We start from the raw sequence: 21,796 nt of genomic DNA on the forward strand, positions 1-21,796 counted from the left end.
ATACTCGTAAAACGTAATAGTCGATCCTCTACGATACTCGCAGCAAACTTCGAACAACGAAAGTGCCCTTGAAACGTAATAGTCGACCCTCTACGATATTTGCAAAAAACTTTGAACTATATTTTTCAATAATAGAAGACACTAAACAACAAAGGTACTCGTGAAACGTAATAGTCGATCCTCTACGATATTTGCAAGAAATTTCAAACAACAAAAATACACTTAAAACGTAATAGTTGATCCTCTACGATACTCGCAAGAAATTTTAAACAACAAAAATACCCTTAAAACGTAATAGTTGTTATCTACGATACTTGCAACAAACTTCCAACAACGAAAATACCCTCGAAATCGATCCTCCACGATACTTGCAACAAACTACGAACAACAAAAACACCCGCGAAATGTAATAGTCGACCCTCTACGATATTTGCAAAAAACTTTGAACTATATTTTTCAATAATAGAAGACACTAAACAACAAAGGTACTCGTGAAACGTAATAGTCGATCCTCTACGATATTTGCAAGAAATTTCAAACAAGAAAAATACACTTAAAACGTAATAGTCGATCCTCTACGATACTCGCAAGAAATTTCAAACAACAAAAATCCCCTTAAAACGTAACAGTCGACCCTCCGCGATACTCGCAAGAAACTTCGAACTAGCCTATTTCGATAACAGATGACACCAAAGAACAAAAATACTCGAAGAGAGCGTCTCTCGTCGGAGACTCGATGGTAGGATGCTCTCGTCTGGAACAACGTCGCGATATTTTTCTATCGAGCCGTGTGCGTCCCTTGGTTGTGAATTAACCTTTGTACAGTCCATTTAGCGCTCGTTCGCTTTATAATTCGCGCTCAACCATGTTCGCAGGTATCGTCCATCAACAGGGTGCTGAGGAACCTGGCCTCGCAGAAGGAGCAACAGGCGGCAGCGGTACAGGCGCATCAGGGCGCCGAGAGTGTCTACGATAAGCTTCGGATGTTCAATGGCCAGGCTGCAGGTTGGCCGCCTGCATGGTATTCCGCAACGCCCTCTCATCATCCCCTGGCCACGGGAATTCCAACGGCGGCAACCCCCGGTTCTGGCCAGTCGCTGCTACCCGGCAGCCAACTTCACGGTCGCGACGATTCCCTGCTGAAACGAAGCGGTAAGTTTCTAATTACGCGTTAATTGCTAAGTCTGACGCGCGCGCCGCCACCGCGAGGGTTTGTATTTTGTTTACGCGTAAGAACACCGTGACGACGATACGGTTTCGACGGAGCCGTTAACGGTGAGTTTTCGTTGTAACGTTTAGTAGACGTGACGCAAACAAGCGACTCGAACCGTCGCCGTTCTGTGCCGCCATTAAACTCCTTCGAGTTAATTAACATCGTGGCGGCTTCGACCTTCGTCCACCGATCTCTAACCCATTTTTTATGGGATTTTAAAATTGTATTTTTTGGAAATAATTTTGGGAAATAATTGTTGTTTTTTTTTTATGTACGAGGTAGGAAAGTGTCGCAGAGAGGATGTAATTGTTTTTATTTTTCTACCTGTATGCAAGGAAAGTACATTGTAACGAATTAAGCGAGGAATTCTTACGTTTGCTCTTTGGTACGTTTGCACTTTATCAAAGTAACGAAAATCGATGAACTAGTGTCTTTCGGAAGGATATTTTTCATATTTTGGTCTTGAAAGAGTTTTTTAAAAAAAAATTGATACCTTCTCGATAAATGAATACAATGAAGGCTACTAGTATCGTTAACACTAGAACTACCGATAGTGAAGGTATTCCTATTTGTGTGAGACCATGTACCTATTCAGGGCAAATTAATTCACGAATACCATTAGTTGTCTGTTTCGTTATTTCTCCACGAATATTGTAAACAAAAACACAGTTAATAATTGAATAATTTTCAAACAAATTCGAAACAGAACAAATTGACCCCTATATGGTAGTTCTAGTGTTGCAATAATATACCTTCCGTTACATTGATCTTTATTGACACATTAGTTATCGACGTACCGGCTCGAAAAGCTTGAAAATTGACTCGCAAAACTCCCGATTGGCTAATTCAAAAATATTTCCAGAAACACGTTGGTACGTGTTCAAAATTCGATCGTTACGTCCTTGTTCGTCGTTGTTTGTCGTTGTTCTACGATCTCCAAAAAAAAAAAAAACGCAAAAGCGTCGATACGTTCCGCGAACGCGTTGAAAAAACCGCGAAACGTTCGAACGAATCGTAGTTTAGTTAGTGGTTGGTAAACCGCGCCGGGGTAAGAATTGTCGTCGTTCGGAGCACGTACTCCAGGGGTTCTTTTCTGGCTTTCACGCGGTCTGGAAGCTACACAATCAGACAAACGCTATAGAGGAATTTGGTTTCAATAGTTGATCCACTTCTTGCCGAGCAGCGGGTGAGCCACAATGGCCGAAAGAAGGTGGAAGTCAAGGGAGCACCCTCGAAGGTATTATAATCTTCTCGTACGCGCAACACCCTCGTCCCGTTCTTACGAGCCTTCCGCGAACCTTTTGGTATTGTGACGCTTTGATTCCAAGGCGACGACGACGCCGACGACGACGCCGCGCGTCGGTTTTCAACCGAAGAAAGGAATACCTGGTCGTCGTTGAATCGAAACGTCTCTTCTAATAGGATCATCGTAATCGGCCCAACGGTCGTCCAGATCGCGCTCGAAATTGTTCCGCGGATGACAATCCCGAACGTGATCGCGCTCGATAAGCAGATTACGGAAATTATGACGGTTGGAACGCAGGGAGGTTATTTTCGCGTATAACCAGGTCGCTCTCTCGGAAGGAAAAATATTTTTAAATATTACAGGACCTTTCATAAGTCAGAACCTCCGTAAGTAGGATTTTCCGCATTTGTCGTCCGGTAGGATTTGCCGGTCCGCGTGGATTTGTCCAGGTGTTGATTTTTATAAAAGTAAATCCTTCCTTTTAATACGGAACGTGTGTTACCGGACTCTGAACCGAATTTTCTATCATTTTTAACCCGGTGTACGCGATACATCGAAATTTACTTGTTGCTGTTTCTTTCGTTTCTTTTTTTATATTTTTTCTTTGCGGTGATTCGTTCCGTAGATAAAGTAATCCGGATCGACGATCCGAATTATTTCAATTTAAAGAGCAGGTGCAAATTACACTTGCACCGTTGATAGACTCTGTATAGCTGACTCAATTTTGTACAGCTATAACTTGTCCCAGTTTTTTGGAATCACTCTGTATTCGATCTTAGTGCAGCTCTCGGGTCTTTCTCGACCCATGGTGTTCTACACATGTACAATCGTACATTGTGTATCTATAATTTATCTCATTATAACAGACTGGATACTCCTGTATTTTCTCAGTCCAAAGGAATACAAGTACGACCAAGGTAAAGAATCCTCCAAATTGTTTTGATACAAATACTTCCAAGTCGAAGAATGTTTCAAATTGTTCCGATACAAATCCTCTCAAGTTAAAGAATGCTTTGAATTGTTCCGATACAAATACTCCCAAGTCGAAGAATGTTTCAAATTGTTCCGATACAAATACTCCGAAGTTAAAGAATACTTTGAATTGTTCCGATAAAAATACTCCAAAGTTAAAGAATACTTCGACTGATTTCGATACAAATATTCCCAAGTAAAAAGATACTTCACCTGATTCCGATACAAATACTCCCAAGTAAAAAGATACTTCGAATTGTTCCGATAAAAACACTCCCCGTTCAAAGGGTGCCCCAAACCCCCGTGACTCGATCGGTTCAGCGATCTGTCTACATTCGATCGCTCGTTATGAAACCTACTCTCAGAAAAAAAAAGAAAAGAAAAAAAAAAAATAAGAAACACCTTAACCTCGAAGGCAGCGTTCGACGGTCACCCATCGGCGGAAGCGTCGTCGTCGATCCACGGCACATATCTCCCGTTTCTTCCCTCGACGCGGTCGTGCGTCGTCACCTAGAAAATTAAAGGCAACGATCGACGGAGGGGTGGGGGTAAGGGAAAGAGGGCCCTGGGACGACCGACTGGCCCCCCTTCCCCGAAATCGTCGGTCGTTACGCGCCCAGGCGCGTAGGGGGTGTTCGCGAGGAACGAAAACGGGGGAATATTCCGTGCAAAGGGGGCGAGTGGATAGAGAAGGGTGGGAGGGGGTGTGGGTTTCGGCCGTGGGTGCTCGAGGGGGACGTCGAGAGAGAGAACCGTCGGCGGTGACGGCGGCGTCTGGTAGAGTGTGTGTTAGAGGGTGGTGGTATTTCGAATTGCCGGTAGGGAGAGAGGGGGAGGGGGGCGGGTGGTAGAGTTGCAAGGGGGCAGAGGAGGTTTGGGGGAGAGGGGGATAGCGAGAGATTTCGTAGGGTCGCGGAGGCGGCCCAGGGAGGGTTGCGCGATGCGCGAGAGATGAGCGAACGAGAAAGCGAGCAGCTGACGAGCGGACGATATATAGGTACGCCGGTAGCACATTATGTACCAACCCGTAAGGGCGAATATATAGGTACCGTGCGCCGAGCGTACGGAGGGACGGACACGGACACACAGAGGGAAAGGGAAATGGCAGGAAGGTATCGGGAGGGATGGAAAGAGGCGAGGGTTCGGTGCGCGGAGGCGGAAAGTAATCGCGGCTCACCGGGAGCTGACGACGGCTACGCGAACTCTCTCTCTTCCTCTCTCTCTTGTGTCTTCTCTTTCTCTCTCTCTCTCTTCTACCTTCTCTTTCCCTCTCTTGTGTCTTCTCTTTCTCTCTCTTGTACCTTCTCTTTCTCTCTCTTGTACCTTCTCTTTCTCCCCTTCTCCGTGTGTACGTGTACACGTACGTACGCATCGAGCCGCGATCGAGCGAAGACTACCATCGCGCTCGGAGGACCAGCCTAGCCTAGAACCCCCGACTCTCTTCGTGCCTAGGTATCCGTGGGACCCACCCGTTGGTCCGCGCCACCGTCGTTACGAAATCACTGGAACGACCGGGACCCGGTACCCGGGACCGGGACTGCTCCTCGCGTTGCCTCTTAATTGAATCGCTCTCCTCGAAGCGACCGGCGGAAAGTTCGAATTGCACCGAAACGCGCGAGAGGTCGTCCTCGGTTACCGTATTCTCCCGGTTTTCTCGCGCCGCGTGTACCATCCACCGGCTCGGTAAATTAGCCGCGCGTTCCACGGTTAACGAGAGAATAAACCCCCTCGAGGAACACGAACGACCGCGCAAGCTCCACGCCCGAAACGGCTAGCTTCGGGAGTCGGTTTCCGGCCAGAGGCGTCCGGGAATCGACCTCTTAGGGGATGCTTGTTTACCTGCGACGAGATAACCGACGCCACGAATGCTGCGAAGGAATCGAACGGTTCGCTTCGGAGAATCGGCACGTTGGAGAAATCGATCGCGTTGGTTGCAAGGAAGTTGGAAATCGGTGGAGAGAGAAACAACGAGAGAGAGAAACGTCGAGATTCCGGCGAAGGAACCGCGAACCGTATTGGGTCAGACGGTCTGACTGGCGGAGCCTAAGTGCGGAGCAGAATTTAGTAGGCACTATCTTTCTTCTCTTTGCTCGCGGTACCGTGGTTTCGTAGGTTTGAGATCGGTTCGTTTTGTACTGTGGGATACAGGTGGAATTGACGCTCGTTCGAGAGAGAGAGAGTATAAATATAAAATGCAAATATGTGTTTGTATGTATATATATATATTGACGCGCTGAGTAACTTGGTTCTTTTCTCTCGAAGAATGCAAATGTACTATGGAATTGACGTTCACTCGGTTCTAGAAAGATTTTTTCGCACGCTGGAAAACTTGATCTTCTTCTCTTCTTCGCACCTTTGTTAGTACCTAGTAATCATGTATCTAGATTAAATTACGAGATATCTTGGGAGTGAACTCGAACGGAGTTGATTTAAGAAACTGATATTCAGGTGAGATTTAAACAAAGTAGCCCTGAAAAGTAGCACGAGATCAAAGATATATACATACCGATTCCGCAAATCTTACGAGGCTCTTTGCATCATACTTTTTGGTTAAATAATTTCGACGAACACTAGACATCTGTATCTTATATTTTCCAAAGTGTCTATCATTTCGTGAACGAACCATACTCGTGATCGTTGATGTCCATACGTTGACTGGATGTACTAGGTTGTTCGATAAGTTACGTCGTTTCCTCTATTGTAAAAAAATACTACACTTCAACGTTTGAACAACTGTAAATATACGAATGAGTGTATAGATTTACTTGAAACTTCGCACATGTTCACCAAACAGTGGTGAACTGTTTTTTCTAAACCATCTTTAGAAAAATAAAACGACGAAACTTGTCGAGCAAACTGTTACAAACCGTGCAATGTAAAAATTGAAGTACTCTCGTACTTTCTCGTCGTCCATGTTCTTCGAACAGCGAAAAGTACCCAAAAAAGTGATCCGAGTTGATCGAACACGGTCCAAACCGTGAAAAAGATGAAAAAAAAAAGAATAAAAATTGCAAAACATTGCCCGCAATTTGTTCGATGACGTTTGCACACGTTGAGCCGGTCGAATAACGCAGCGACACTCGAATGTGTTTTCAGACACCGGTTCTTTATTGTCGCATCAGCAGGAGACCACGTCGGACGGCAATTCGGAGCACAATTCGTCCGGTGACGAAGACTCACAGGTACGACTGAGGCTAAAGCGGAAGTTGCAGCGCAACCGAACATCCTTCTCCAATGAACAAATCGACAGCCTCGAGAAAGGTTAGTAAGCGCCACTTTCGCGAACGAGAATTCTCGTCGTGGTTCGTGCGTTGAAATTTTCGAAAGTTCGAGGTTTCAACTAACCATCGATGAACAAACTTGTAATTCACAGATGTTTTTTCACTGCTGCGCTTTTCCTTCGAAAGCGACGAAATTTTCGCTGTACGTGGAATCGGAGTGCAAGGGTCGCGCGAAGTGTTTTCTAATCTTTGATAAGGAATATCGAGACGAGAAACGAGCGGTATTTGTTTTAGAAAATTTGAAAAGTGTTAAATATTGTTTCTTTGCAATGATTATTCGCGTTTTTAAACGATCTAATTGGTAATAAAATAATTCGATACGTACAGATAATTATCTCCGAGATATCGTTAGGGGAGATATCCCTCTCTGCACAAACAGAAACACATGTTTAGTGGATGGTAAGCAGAAGAGATCTATCCTGGAAAAATGTGAATTCTATTGGTCAGAATTCTTCTCCCTTTTTTGTAACGCGACTGGTCAAAACTTACAGTGGAGTACATGGACACACAGTGCATTCCATTAACGCGTAAGATCGTCTACATCCGGTCGCGAATCTCGTCGAAAATATTCTAACTTGGTTTCTAACTTCTCGTTCATTCATTTACGATCTTTGTTAATTTCTATCTCGCGTTTCTATCGCAAAAACTGTCGTTTGATCGCGCTCGTAAAATCCTTGCGCAGAATTGAATCACCGAATCGTGTTACAAGTTTAATTTACGAGTTTCCAACGGAATTAAGTAAAATCTTTCTAGCGCGCATAGTTCGTATAAATATGTAGACTGTTTATCGATATTTGGCAAACATACACACAGATTATCGTAGAAGCACTTCCCATTTTTTCTTTCAATTAGCGCGCAAGCTTGTACGTAATTCGTCACAATTATTCGCCGGGTAAAGTAATTCGAACGCGTTGAAAGTACGTATCATCGGGCCGGGTTAATTTCCCCGTGAAAATATTCCACTTGCCATCCCCGAGCTTGTTCGTACCCTCGTGATCGCGCGTCCCGTAGGCGAAGAACCATTCCCCGTAACGCGTTGTACATCCCCAGAACGGATCTCTTCGGCTCGCTGCACTTGGTCTTATTCCGCGCGTGCATCTTGCACTCCGCGAACCTCTTAACGCGATAAACACGCGTTCGATCCAAGTTCAAACGAGAGACTCATTTCCATCGAGGTATCGGTAACGACATAAATATCGAGCGATCGAGCACGTACTCGCACGGATACATATATATTTATATATGTATGTATATATATATAAGTATATGTATATGTATATGTATATATACACGTACACGTTCGAACGATAGAAGTAAATTACTGGTTTCCACGGATATCGGGGCTTTCCCAAGCACACTAGCGCGCGCGGGCGGGCGCGGCTGGTAGAACAGCTTTAATTGGATCCGCGGCCATTCAAGTTGGCTCGGGGTTTCGAGTGTCGTCGATAATTATCCTTTTAATCTTGTCTCGCGGTGATTCGAAATTATGCGCGATTAATAATACACGTATACGTGTATACGCACATACGGTCACGCGCGCGTGTACAGTGACGCGCGTAGATACATCCACGCAAACCCCTGTACCCCTCCCGGTATCCGTGGCGCGAAACGCGGAGAATCCACGCTTAATAACGAGCACTTGTTGCAAACTGGTTTCGTTTTAGAATTCGAGCGGACACATTACCCGGACGTGTTTGCACGGGAGCGTCTCGCCGAGAAGATTGGATTGCCTGAGGCACGTATCCAGGTGAGTGTGAATGTGCGAATGCGGCGTGTGCTCTTCCTCTTTCTCGTTCGCTCCACCCACCTTTTCTCCCCCTACCCCACGCGACCAGACCTACTCACCCCCTACCACCGTGTCGTCGGTTGCCTTTCTTACTCTCTGTTTCCACTCACTTTCTCTCCTTTACCGGCGTCCACCGTCCGTCCTTGGTCTTTCTCCACTTTCCACGAACGTCTTCTTCGTTTTCTTCTTCTTCTTCTTCTTCTACTTCTTCTTCTTCTCTTCTACCTTGTTCTACCTATTCCAGTTGAAGAGGGCGGCCGAGTAAGCGCGACGACGCCCTTTCATTAAACGCCTTAAACGCGTGACCACGCCGCCACCGCGTCGGGGACGTTGAACACCTGACGGCGGCGAATCCGCGAGGCCCATCTCGAGGGATTTTACTCCTCGCGCCGTTTCGGGTACCCTCTTTCCGCTCCTGACCCCCTTTTCGCGCGCGTCGCGCCTCTCCTCGCCACCGCGGATTTAGGTCCCTCGTTTTTTGCGTGTCAACGGGTCGGTGTACCTACAGAGACTGTAAGACGAAGGGTCCCGGTGCGGCGAGAACGCAATGGTGACGACAATCGGAGATTTTTACGCGAGAAAGCTTTCTCGACCGATTTTTAATTTTGAAAAATGGAGGGAAAGGGCCGATGTGGATATCGAAGAATGCAGAATCGGTAGATAATTAGAAGTTGCGAGATTTTTACGCGAAAGAGTCTTTTTTAACCGATTTGTATATGCGAAAAATCGAAGGAGAGTATCGATATGGATAAAATCTAGAGTCGATGGATAATTAAAGATTTTGCGAGATTTTTACGACAGAAATTAGAGATTTTCTACGCGAAAGAGTCGTTTTTTTCAACCGATTTCTAATTTCGAAAAATCGAGGGAGAGTACCGATATATAGAATGCAGAATCGGTGCATAAATAAAGACAATGCGAAATTTTTACTCGAGAGAGCTTTCTCAACCGATTTGCAATTTCAAAACTATTTTCAAGTTTTACTTCGCGGACTTTGGATGTACGATCGATGTGAAGGCATTATAAACACGGTGTACAAAGTGTTGATGTTTCAAATTTTTTGTAGAATATAGAATTATAAGGTTGTTTACATTGTAGTATAATTTATGGATCTGTTATCCGCTCTTGAAGGGTCGTAGATGAAAGTGTCGTGGAAAAGTGACCGTTAGGTCAAAATGAAATTTTAATAGAGGAAATGTAGGTGCATATTGCATCGGTGCATAAGAGAGAGGGAAAATTGTAGAAGTAAAAGAAGTTGCATAGTGTCGAAAAGGATGGTCTTCTTAAGGACCAAAAGCTTCTTACGGTTGGAAAAGTTAGCCTTTTAATTCGGACAATGAAGCGAAGAAATTCTGGAATACAGTTAGGTAGCATTTATCGTTGGCAGGTGCATCTTCGAAGAAAGAATGGGTCTGCAATGCACAATCTCCTTAGGATGCACCAGACGTTTAATTTTGCAGTGTTTGTTGCCAAACTTCGTTTATGAATCTCACACCTACGAATACAGCGGCTGTGACCATTAACTTTGCCACAAATGTAGCTTCAACGATGAAATGAAAATGAAAATTGATTTAAATTGCACTTAAATGAAATTCATTGTACAAAGTTACTTTATGCTTGGCTGAATGCAGTTAGACTAAGTGGTAAGTTTAATAATAGTATTTTAACTGTAATTTAGATGCTATCGAGTGAAAACGTTGAACGAAATAAGAAAAGAACTATTAGTAATAACTTTTAGTTCTTATTAAAGTAGAATATGAAAAACGACACAAGGGAAATAGTTACTTTTTCTGCTCGAGGTGATTAACTCGATGCGAGAAATATCACTAGGAATTAAAGCTTTTAAATGCCGATCAACGCATACTTTCATCGTGCATACATCTAAAGTTATCGAAGTTAAAAATTGTACAAGGCCTTTATAATAGCTCTGAATAGCGAGGTCGTGAAAATAATAGAGGGTGGAAACGATAGTGCGCTCGAATGTCGAGAGTCAACGGTGCAGGGACAATTCTGTATACTGTTCGAGTACTATACAGAGTCGGAACGAGTGGTACAACAGGACAGATGGCGATACCTCGTATAAAAATGAATAAAAGTAATATTCCTCGTGTAGTAAAAAAAAAAAAAGAACTCTTTGCATTACGGACTCCGGTAGAGATTAATAATATTCCATAGAAAGTATATCGTGGAAAACTCTTTTTCGTCGCATCTGCAAATATCGGCAATATCGTTCTTTGTTTTTCGTCGCTACTGTTTCGCTAACCGGCAATGTCAACGAACGCTATCGCGACGTCAAAATACATTAATCGCGAATACACGAAACACGGGGTTCACAGCGGGGTGCGTGGAGCGATAGAACCGATTTTCAAATTCCATTTTCTCGAAAACGAAGTTCCGCACGGAAAAAATTGTATTCGGCGTGTTCAATTTATTTTTATACGAAGAATCATCCCTGGCTCCGATTGCGTACCATTTCACCCTCGTGTAGAAATCGGGCAGTGCGATCCCGTACTAACGAAAACACGTTTCCACCCTTGACCCTTTAACAGTTTGCCTCGACTTGGAAACGCCCAACACGATAGGAGTCCACGCTATTTAATACACTTTTTTTTAACGACAGAAAGTACCGAACAATGTATACAAAAATACTTGTAAAATATTTAGTCGATCCTCTACGATACTTGCAACAAATTTCGAACAACAAAAGTACATTGAAAACGTAATAGTCGATACTCTACGATACTTGCAACAAATTTCAACATTTCAAACAACAAACATACCTTCAAACTTAATAGTCGATTCTCTACGATACTTGCAACAAATTTCGAACAACAAAAGTACCCTGAAAACGTAATAGTCGCCCCTCTACGATACTTGCAACAAATTTCAAAAAACAAACATACCTTCAAACGTAATAGTCGATCCTCTACGATACTTGCAACAAATTTCAAAATTTCAAACGACAAACATACCTTCAAACGTAACAGTCGACCCTCTACGATACTTGCAACAAATTTCAAAATTTCAAACAACAAACATACCTTCAAACGTAACAGTCAACTCTCTACGATACTTGCAACAAATTTCAAACAACAAACATACCTTCAAACGTAACAGTCGACCCTCTACGATACTTGCAACAAACTTCGAACTACGTATGTTCGATAACAGAAACGACCAAACAACAAACATCCTCGTAAAACGTAATAGTCGACCCTCTACGATACTAGCAGTAAAGTTCGAGCAACGAGAATGCACTTAAAACGTAATAGTCGAGCGTCCACGATACTTGCAACAAAGTTCGAACGCGAAAGAATTTCGTGGACCGTTCTTCGTCGCTTTCACCGAACTGTTAAAGGGTCAAGGGTATCGCTTTGCACGGCTCTTGAGCGTGGCTGGAGTGTCCCGCTACGTCGCGAGCGCTCAACGAGAAAGATTCATCGACGCGGTACCAAAAGTTCCTGGGACCACCCGTTCGTTCCCCCGAACTGTCTTTCAACGTCGACGCGCCCTTCGCGGCCCTCGTAAATCCTCCGAGCGTCCGCGGCTCGCCGCGGCGGCGCGCAATGTATCGCAATTAATTAATATAACATCGTTGCTCGAACCGTTGGCCGTCCAGTGGGTTGGGGAGGGTGTGGGCAACGTACGGTTATACGAGCTAATATGTACGCAGCCTTATCGAACATTGTTTGGCCGCCGCGGTGCCGCTGGCTCACCCTGTTCGACCCTCTTGCTATCCCGAACCGCCCTCCCTCACCTGGTCCCGACGATAGGGGGTGGTGAAGTGGCCGGCGGGCTTTCGCGTCGGTGGTAGTAACCGGGCGCCGAGCGTTATGTGGACGTACAAACAGTGCAAGACCATGTTGACGCATGTTTTCAAGCCTCGTTGGCTGGTATTGATCTTGCTAAGTGCAGGAAACCGGGAGTGCCGGTGCGAGAGGCAAAGGCAGAGAGCAAGAGCGAAAGAGAGATTGAACGAGTGACTGAGCGAGCTGGAGAAAGAGAGAGAGAGAGAGTGAGTGAGAGAGAGAGAGAGAGAGAAGGGGACCCGAAGAGAGCAAGAGAAAGACACTAAGAGACTAAGAGAGAGTAAGAGAAAGGGTGTACGGAGCGAGACAGGGAAAGAGAGGGCAAAAGGGGGGTAAAAGGAATCGTTCCACCGCCGGACTCGACCATCGTCGTCGTCGTCGTCGTCGACGTCGTCGTCGTCGGACGAACGAACAACAGACAGAGGGAAGAAGGAGAACGAACGAGCACAGGGGCAGACAGACGCAGGAGCAACGCGAGTGGGGGATGAGGAGGTGGAGGAGGGATGGACGGGTGGGTGGTAGGGGGCCAAAGCGAGCGAAACGCGGTGGCGTGGCGTGGCGTGGCCAGGACATGGCGTGGCGCGGTGCGGCGCGGCGCGTACTCGGCGCGGCACGGCTCGGCTCGGCGCGGACTCGCCGCAGCGTGCACGCCGCTACGAAACGCCACGGCACCACCGGGCATATCCCCGAGCGAGCCGCGAGGGTATCCAGCAGACGGCCTAAGAGGGTTCGAACGCAACCATGGCAACGTCGCGTCCCCAGGGAGGTTGCCCTCTGATTGGTTGTTCCTCGCTTTTCCACTTATACCTTGGTTATACTCGCACGAGTTTCGCCACGCCGCGCAACATCGCCGGCCCCGATTATCATCTATGGCGCTCGGACGGAGGGAATACCCCATGTGCGCGATGGCCGATCCATACGTAACGATATACGCGACATTTGCATTTCCTCGGGACGGTGCTCCGTCTAAGGAGCCTCCTCGGTTGCTTGCCTTGGGTATTTAGGTTAGAGGACGGAACCATTTCGCTTCTTCTCGACACGGTGACCGCCATGCATTGTCCATTGGTAAACAGTTTTTGGGATCGTAATAGTAGAAGAATACTCCATTTCAATTATGCAAAGTTGTACTCCTCGAAGGATATCGATGGAAAATTATTTCTCGACCACACTTGAGTTTCTTGGGTACGTAGGTTAGAGGATAGGACGATTTTGGTTTTTCTTCTCGACACGGTGACCGTCATGCATTGTCCATTGGTAAACAGTTTTTGGGATCGTAATAGTAGAAGAATACTCCATTTGAATTATGCAAAGTTGTACTCCTCGAAGGATATCGGTGGAAAATTATTTCTCGACCACACTTGAGTTCCTTGGGTGCGAAGGTTAGAGGACTGGACGATTTTGGTCGTTCTTCTCGACATGGTGACCGCCATGCGTTGTCCATTGTGTATGTAACTTACTGGTAAACAGATTTTGGGGTCGTAACACTTGGAGAATGCTCCATTTGAATTATACAGAGTTGTACTCCTCGAAGGATATCGATGGAAAATTATTTGTTCACCGTGCGTATCGATATTACTGGCCGTGGATTGAAATAACAAAACTATTGGAGTCACATTACAGTAATTGAGCTAGAGACTATAATAAAGAGTACACTAATTCTAAACTTTTGGCCAGCAGGGTACGTAGATCCAGCTGGGTGTTCCATCTTTTCGAAACGTGTTTTTCGTTCAATTACGTAACGAGGATATGCAAACAAGAAATTGTCTTTAATTTTTTTGAAATTTAAAGACTAGTATGGGGTACACTATGATTTGTACACCAATCGAGAACGCTGTATTGATTGTACGATGTATAAGGATGTCTATCGAATTAGTAGAAGATTTTTATTGAGAAAATATTTTAACTTTAATTTTACGAAAATCGGACACAAGATAAATTTGGGTCTGGGTTAGGTGAACGTGGTAAATTTTAGAGACGTCTTAACTCGATCCTCGAGTCTCAGGAGGAGTGATCTTGGAAGATTGAGACAGAGTATTTTGAGGAAACAAAAGATTTTCTTGTAACTGTTTGAATTAAAATTTTTAAATCGTCTTCCCACGGTGACTTGAAAATAAGTAACATTCCAAAGGAAAATATTTATTACGAATAGTAGTTACTTTTTTGTCCAGTCTGTAGTTCGTTTAGAAAAGGTTTCGAAGAAGTTTTCATCGTTTTTAGTTATCTTTCTTAAACGGTAGAGTGCTCTTTCTCGATGAACAGTGTCTCGAAAATGTTTCGGTATATATTTTAATTTCTCAAAGACTAAATGAAGGTTTAAACAGCGCACCCCTTCGTAGTTGGTGTACGTATGCACTATAGAGCCCAGAGAAGCCTAAACGAATTGTTCTTTTTTCAATTATTCCGCTTAAACACTAAGGATGTGTTTCGTGAATTTTTCTTACCTATTTTAAGAACACCTTTTAACGACAAGATACGCTTTTAGAGAAAGTATCTCCCAATTGTAAAATATCAACGGAATATAGAGAAATTTTCTTGTTTTCAATTCCAATTCTTAGTCTCTCTTAAATTCCGAAAGCATCTTTCTTGATCTGTAGAGTCTCGAGTGTACAGTTGTTTCCTTTGTATCGTAGAAGCATCTTTCGTAAGTCCCAGAGTCTCGAAAGTATTCTTTCTAAGACCGGGATAAGAAGTATGCCAACGAAAACGTATTTTCTGTCGCTGTTGATCCACAGTAGGTATAACACGAAACGAGTTCAAACAGTTTCTGTCTTATAATTATTAAAATCGTCGATATTTTTAAATCGAATTCTGCATTATTCTGGAATCACAGAATTTGGAAAATACTTTTGATAAATTAGAAGAAGATACATTTTCACGAGGTTATTGGACAATTTTTTAAGTAAAGTGTGATATGTTAATTACAATAAATTGTTCGAATAATTTCTTTCTCACTTTTTATTGTCGAAAAGAAACTTTTAAGATAACAACGATGTACAAGAGGTCTCTCCAGTTTTCACTCGTTTCCCTCAAATTCCAAACAAGTTTCTCTTTAATCTAAAAGTCTGAAAAGTGCAACAACGTTACAAAAAGAATTGGACACTCTGAAAAACGTGTTTCTTAGCGACTAAATTCAGTCTGGAATAAACTACATTATCGAGTTCCTCTCCAAGTTGGATCGGACTCCATTTTCATACAAAACTTACCGAATGATAAACTATCGAATACACGCATCCTTACGATATCCCAAGCAGTCCTTATCAATCGGAATTAACTGTGATCATTGTGAAAGAAAATTCCATCAAGAAAACTACGCACCCACATATTCCAAATCATAAAATATCCAAACAACAGTGTCTACACAATAAACACAGAAAACTTTCACGTACCGTAACTCACATAAAAGATTCCAATTAATTTCCTTAATCTAGCCACGTTACATTCGCTCTCTCCCCAATTTGGAAATTCATTGCACCGCTACAAGATTCAAAAAAAAAAACAAGAAAACAAACAAAACTCCACTCGCAAATACGTAAACCGAGAGGATCGAGACGGAGCAAAAACAGAAACAAAAAAAAAAAGAAAAAAAGAAGAAGAAAAAGCGAAAAATATAAAAACGAAAAACAAAGTTCTTCCCCCCGATGCCTCGAGTTCGGAGAGTCGAGCGACCCTCGTCGAAGATCGGGTACCGAAGTTTCCAAAGGAGAGAGACCGAACTGAGGGGCGGGGAGGATGTATAGGTGGTACGGGGGACACGATCTTCTTAAAATTCGCGTGCGACGCCATCTTCTAAACATTGCCAATCAAAGTAGATGGTACGTCCGCCGGAGAGGGACGGGAGTGTAGCCGGTTCGTGGAATTCCGAATGGATCGATTCAAACGAGTTTTCGGGACGCGGTAGGACGAGTTTACGAGGAACGACGGTATTGGGCGAAAGGAGCTCGCTGCGGGGCGAATGGGTGGATATTCGCCCGGTGGGGCGCTAGAACGCGATTTGCCGCGTCGCGTCGCCCCGGCGAGATGAAATTTATTTTTTGATTCGATTTGGAGGCCGTCGGGCGCGTTGCGGTTGTTCAAGATCAAGTTGCGCCCGTGGACGAGAAATAATCTCTCGAATATATTCGCCCGATCGGCGATAAAATATTACCTCGCACGAAACCGGCTCGCGCAACCGTTCCTCGAACGAGCGAACGTGCGAACGAGTGAGCGCGCGCGAATTAAAATCGGGCGGGAAACAATGCAACGCTTCGTTTGTTCTTCTCTCGTGCGCATGGTTCCCATTGGATTTTTCTTTTAACGATCGACGATCGTTTTTCTTTTTTATTTGTAGTGTAGATCAACGTTGCATTTTCTTGGTCGTTAGTGACGAGGTTTAAGTATTGTTTTTCGATCGACGATCTTTGTTTCTTCGGGTTCTATTATTATTACTTGTGAACAGTTTGAAATTTGACATTGGAAGTTTGAAACTTGAAATTGGAAGTTTGAAATTTGAAATTGGAAGTTTGAAACTTGAAATTGGAAGTGTGACGAAGAATTGGATTGAAAATACTGTTGAAATTATACTTTGGTTTTTCAAAAGATATATTTTAGAGCGTTTGTAATAATATTTTGTGGCATTGCTCTTTGCATCTATATCCATGCTCTTATATCCATATGGCATCACGATCGAGAAATAGAAAAAAATCGACAAAATATCGAAAGCAAATAGAGACGTGTTCGGGCAATTATAGATGAGAAAGGTGACATGACCAATTTTGTCTTGCATATATTCTTTTTATCGCAAAACTTCATTCTTAACCGAACTTCGTATAGTAACTCGTTCGTAATAATTTGATCGCTCCTGTATCCTTCAAAGTGAGTTTTATTTCGTATTTGTCGAGGAGCATGTTACACTTTGTGACCTCAACTTATCTTACAAGTTGAGATAAGGTGATTTGTTGAAGTTGGTCCTATTGGAGATACTTCCACCCTAAAATGCATACCAATCGCTTCAGTCGCTTTGTAAATCCCATCGAAAGTAATATTCGTAGAGAAATTTTTATTTCATCCTCCGATGAGTGTCATAAAAAATAATACTCCCAAATGATATCCTAAAAACTACCAAAAAAAATAGTATTCTCTATTCAGTCTAATGTTTGAAGTAATAATATTTCTAATAAGAAATTCTCGATCTTCGTTCCGATAAGTCTTGTAAAATAATTTCATCCACCGGTAGAGAAGACGTTGATCTGAATACTTTGTCCAACGATTTCTGAATTTTCGAGGCCGATTAATTGAAAATGTTTCACCGTTTGTCGGGCACCGAATTTTTCTACGGTTGTTCTCATTATCGCGCGAACGTCGAGGAGCGTTGTTCATAACGAACGAAACGGCCGACGTGGCGATTGTCGGTTATTAATGAAAGCACCGTGGCACGTTCCGCGAAACGGGAGTACGAGATCCGCGTTTTTTCGTCCGCAAATGAGTCTAATGGGGGCCGCGAACGCAACGATTTATCATACGATGAGTTCGCGCGACCAAGTAGAACGATTAGTCACGGATAGGTAGATATTTATTGGCCGAGAGTATAACGATATCCATTAAGAATACGATATCCAAGACGTAAGTTAAAGTAAGTTTCAGTAAAATTATAATACAAATAGTAACGGAATATATTCGAATATTAATAATAACTTACGAAAGTTTCGATCTCGATTTGGAATCTTCCACGGATGTATCGCTGGTAAAACGAAGAATGAAACGTACGTGTTTAAAAGGTGCAAGTATAAATTGACAGTGTTCTTGTATTCCTAATTACCATAATTTTTATATTTCTAACGATCATGTTTTTAATATTCTCTATGTAACGATAGAAGTTCATATTTCTTAATCTTGATAGGTACACAAAGATCTGAAGGTGATCGGTCTAAATTAAGCTCTTTTTCCTAAATAAATTTACTTGGAATTAAAAATACTGATATATATGTATAATTAATATTTTGTTTATATATAGAATTAAAAATAGAAATAGGTAATACAAATAATAATAGTAATAATATAGTACATATTTATTGTACCAGGGTTGTGTACGAAAAGAAACTAAGCATTCGGTCAAAATAATTTCAAACAAATAAATGCACAATAAGAAATGTAAGTATACGTAAGTATACAAAGGCGAGGTAGGAATACAATCTGTTGTTAATCTAACCTCGATCGCGATTATATAACGAAGTTATACAATTTTGGTCGATACGAATAATTTGAAAGATAATTGTAAAGTGCGTAAGAGTTATTGTACAACCTTCCGTATGACGTAACCATGTTGGATAACATGTCATTGCCAATACGACCACGTTGTACTACACGATACGTTGTACAACACCCTCGCGCACACACTTACAATTATCGTTAAACTTTTCATCGACGGTTGTACGACCGATTATTCAAAAAATTGTCACATCCGTAGCTCTTACGATACAACGAAATCGTACAAGTAGTACAAATTCACGATTTTCAATTATAGTCCAGCCGTGTAGTGAACAGTTGCGTAACGTTGAACCTACACGCCTAAAACAATCGACTTTTGTTGGATTACGAGACGATCGGAATTTACATCGAGGTAAATCTGTACGTACAAATAATTGTTACATCAGTAACTCCTATAATACGAACCTGTGAATCACAGCGTGCATACATTTGTACAATCTTCCGCTTTTCGATCGACATTCGTTGGATTACAAGATGATCGGAGTTCTTGAGAAAACTTTAATCGAGGTGACTCTGCATGTACAAGTAATTGTTACGTCCATAATTCTTATAATACAAACCAAATCGGATTGTACAAACATTACGTATGTCCAAACTTTGCATTTTTGGATCATCCTTCACTCGTATCGAACATAGTTGTGTAACGATGAATCTATACGTAAAAAACAATCGATTTTTGTCAAATTATGAGACGATGGGGATTCTCGGGTTTACGAAGACTTTAATCGAGGTGACTCTGCATGTACAAGTAATTGTTACGTCCATAATTCTTATAATACAAACCAAATCGGTTTGTACAAACATTACGTATGTCCAAACTTTGCATTTTTTGATCATCCTTCGCTCGTATCGAACATAGTTGTGTAACGATGAATCTATACGTAAAAAACAATCGATTTTTGTCAAATTATGAGACGATGGGGATTCTCGGGTTTACGAAAACTTTAATCGAGGTGACTCTGCATGTACAATTAATTATTACGTCCATAATTCTTATAATACAAACCAAACCACATCGTACAAACATTACGTATGTCCAAACTTTGCACTTCTCGATCATCCTTCGCTCGTATCGAACATAGTTGTGTAACGATGAATCTATACGTAAAAAACAATCGATTTTTGTCGAATTACCAGACGATAGGGATTCTCGGGTTTACGGAAATTTTCATCGAGATAAATCTGTATGGAAGGAAAAATTACAACGTAATCTGTAGTTGTTTGGGCGACGAGTGGATCGAGGGAGGAGGGATAGATCGACGTATCGAAGGGAGAAAGAATCCTCTTATCGCGGGCGAGGTATCTTCGAAATCAGGAAATCCATGGAGGCGCGACAAAGAACTTAAGCCCCGGTTTGCTGTTCGAGGTTACAGGGTTATTACGGCGAGGGCAACATTCCGGGCGTTCGCGCGAGAAATCTTCGGGAGAAACTTATTGGTGGCGTTTCGGTAGTTTTCGGCTTAGGTGTGCTCACACGATTCGGTCGGGATCGATCGTTTTGTATTTCTCTTTCGTCCCTTGGCGGAACAATTTTTCGAATTGAAACGAATCACGGTCGCCGGAACTTTATTTCTGGCTGGAACGAACGAGGGGGAAAAGGAAACCGGCAAATTATGTTTCGGTGGTTTTACCGACCCCTTTCAGAAAATTTAATTTAGTACGAATTAAAGTTTCAAATCGAATGTTCGTCCCGCAAGAACGAGAATTTTTACCCGCGACCGCGTTATATTAAATTAGATTTTACCGAAGAGGGTCGGCAAATCGACCGTAAGCGTAACTCGCCTTTTATTTTCGTAATTTCGCTCGTGTTCGTTCGGACCGTAGATAAAATTGAAACGACTATGATTCGTTGAACGCAGCGCTGCCAGAGCGACTGGTTAATTATTCAAATACGATTTTCGAAGTCTCGAACAAAGCTTACGATTCATTCATAAACTTGTCGCACGGTAGACTCATTTTTGGACATTAATTTTTAAAGAATTACCTTTATTCTTAATTTTCAGGAGTTCAAATCGTCTCGATAAATTTCTTCTAGCTTTTCTCCTATACATTTTCTCAAATTTGCACTCTGCGTAAAAGTATCGAGATTTATTTGCTTCAACAGGCATAAGAAACACGTTTAACGTCTTCGAGCAATATTTCTCCTATTGTAAGTTGATTGATAATTTTCTCTGGGTTTAACGTACAAACAAAATCTTGAGTAATTGCTCCAATATCGTGAATAACGATAGAAATAGAACTGTTCTTAAATATTAAAATTGTTACGCTGTTACAAGACGGATACATTTCGTTTCAGAGAATAATTATTTTCAAATGTCATTTTTTAATTAATAATTTAATAAAAGAATCTCAATTTCGCCGATTCTTCCATTTCCAAGCCTCAAAATTGCTCACGGTTCATCAGTGCACCGTGTGCGGAGAACGCCTGTAAAAATTCTTTAACCCTTTACACTCGAAGGGTTTTTGTTACCTGAAACTGGCGCCTCGATGAAATCTATCAAATAGCAAAATTAATATGCAATGGAATATTTTCATTTCGATACTTGACATACACATGTTTACATCTTAAAAGAGTGTAATGCCTAATTTCCAATTTCAATTTCAAGTGACAATATTTTCCCCAATTGGAAGAAGTACATTGAATTTTATAGTAACCGAGGGTTTCCTCTCGAGTTCAAAGGGTTAATTCATAATTTAATCATTATTTAATTCATAATTTAATTCATAATTTAATAAAAGATTCTCAATTTCGTCGATTCTTTTATTCCCGAGCGACAAAGTTGCTCACGGTTCAACATTGGTGCACCTTGTGCGGAGAACGCCTGTAAAAATTCTTTAACCCTTTACACTCGAAGGGTTTTTGTTACCTGAAACTGGCGCTTCGATGAAATCTATCAAATCGTAAAATTAATATGCAATGGAATATTTTCATTTCGATACTTGACATACACATGTTTACATCTTAAAAGAGTGTAATACCTAATATCCAATTTCAATTTCAAGTGACATTTTCCCCAATTGGAAGAAGTACATTGAATTTTATAGTAACCGAGGGTTTCCTCTCGAGTTCAAAGGGTTAATTCATAATTTAATCATTATTTAATTCATAATTTAATTCATAATTTAATAAAAGATTCTCAATTTCGTCGATTCTTCTATTTCCGAGCGACAAAATTGCTCACGGTTCAACATCGGTGCACCGTGTGCGTAGAACGCCTATAGGCGTTCTCTGTACACGTGTCTCGT

At 42.3% G+C, this 21,796-nt stretch overlaps 1 protein-coding gene across 1 annotated transcript in view; it reads left to right on the forward strand.

Annotated features, from left to right (window-relative positions):
- Toy (paired box 6 protein twin of eyeless) overlaps positions 1-21,796 on the forward strand; it is a 67,459-nt gene that overhangs the window by 35,520 nt on the left and 10,143 nt on the right. The window contains exons 4-6 of the mRNA XM_076323072.1: positions 876-1,152; positions 6,528-6,692; positions 8,377-8,459. Of these exons, the coding sequence (XP_076179187.1) occupies positions 876-1,152; positions 6,528-6,692; positions 8,377-8,459 (525 nt within the window). The remainder of the gene's footprint in view (positions 1-875; positions 1,153-6,527; positions 6,693-8,376; positions 8,460-21,796) is intronic.

Source organism: Ptiloglossa arizonensis, chromosome 11, assembly GCF_051014685.1.
Source record: "Ptiloglossa arizonensis isolate GNS036 chromosome 11, iyPtiAriz1_principal, whole genome shotgun sequence".
Classification (NCBI taxonomy): domain Eukaryota; kingdom Metazoa; phylum Arthropoda; class Insecta; order Hymenoptera; family Colletidae; genus Ptiloglossa; species Ptiloglossa arizonensis.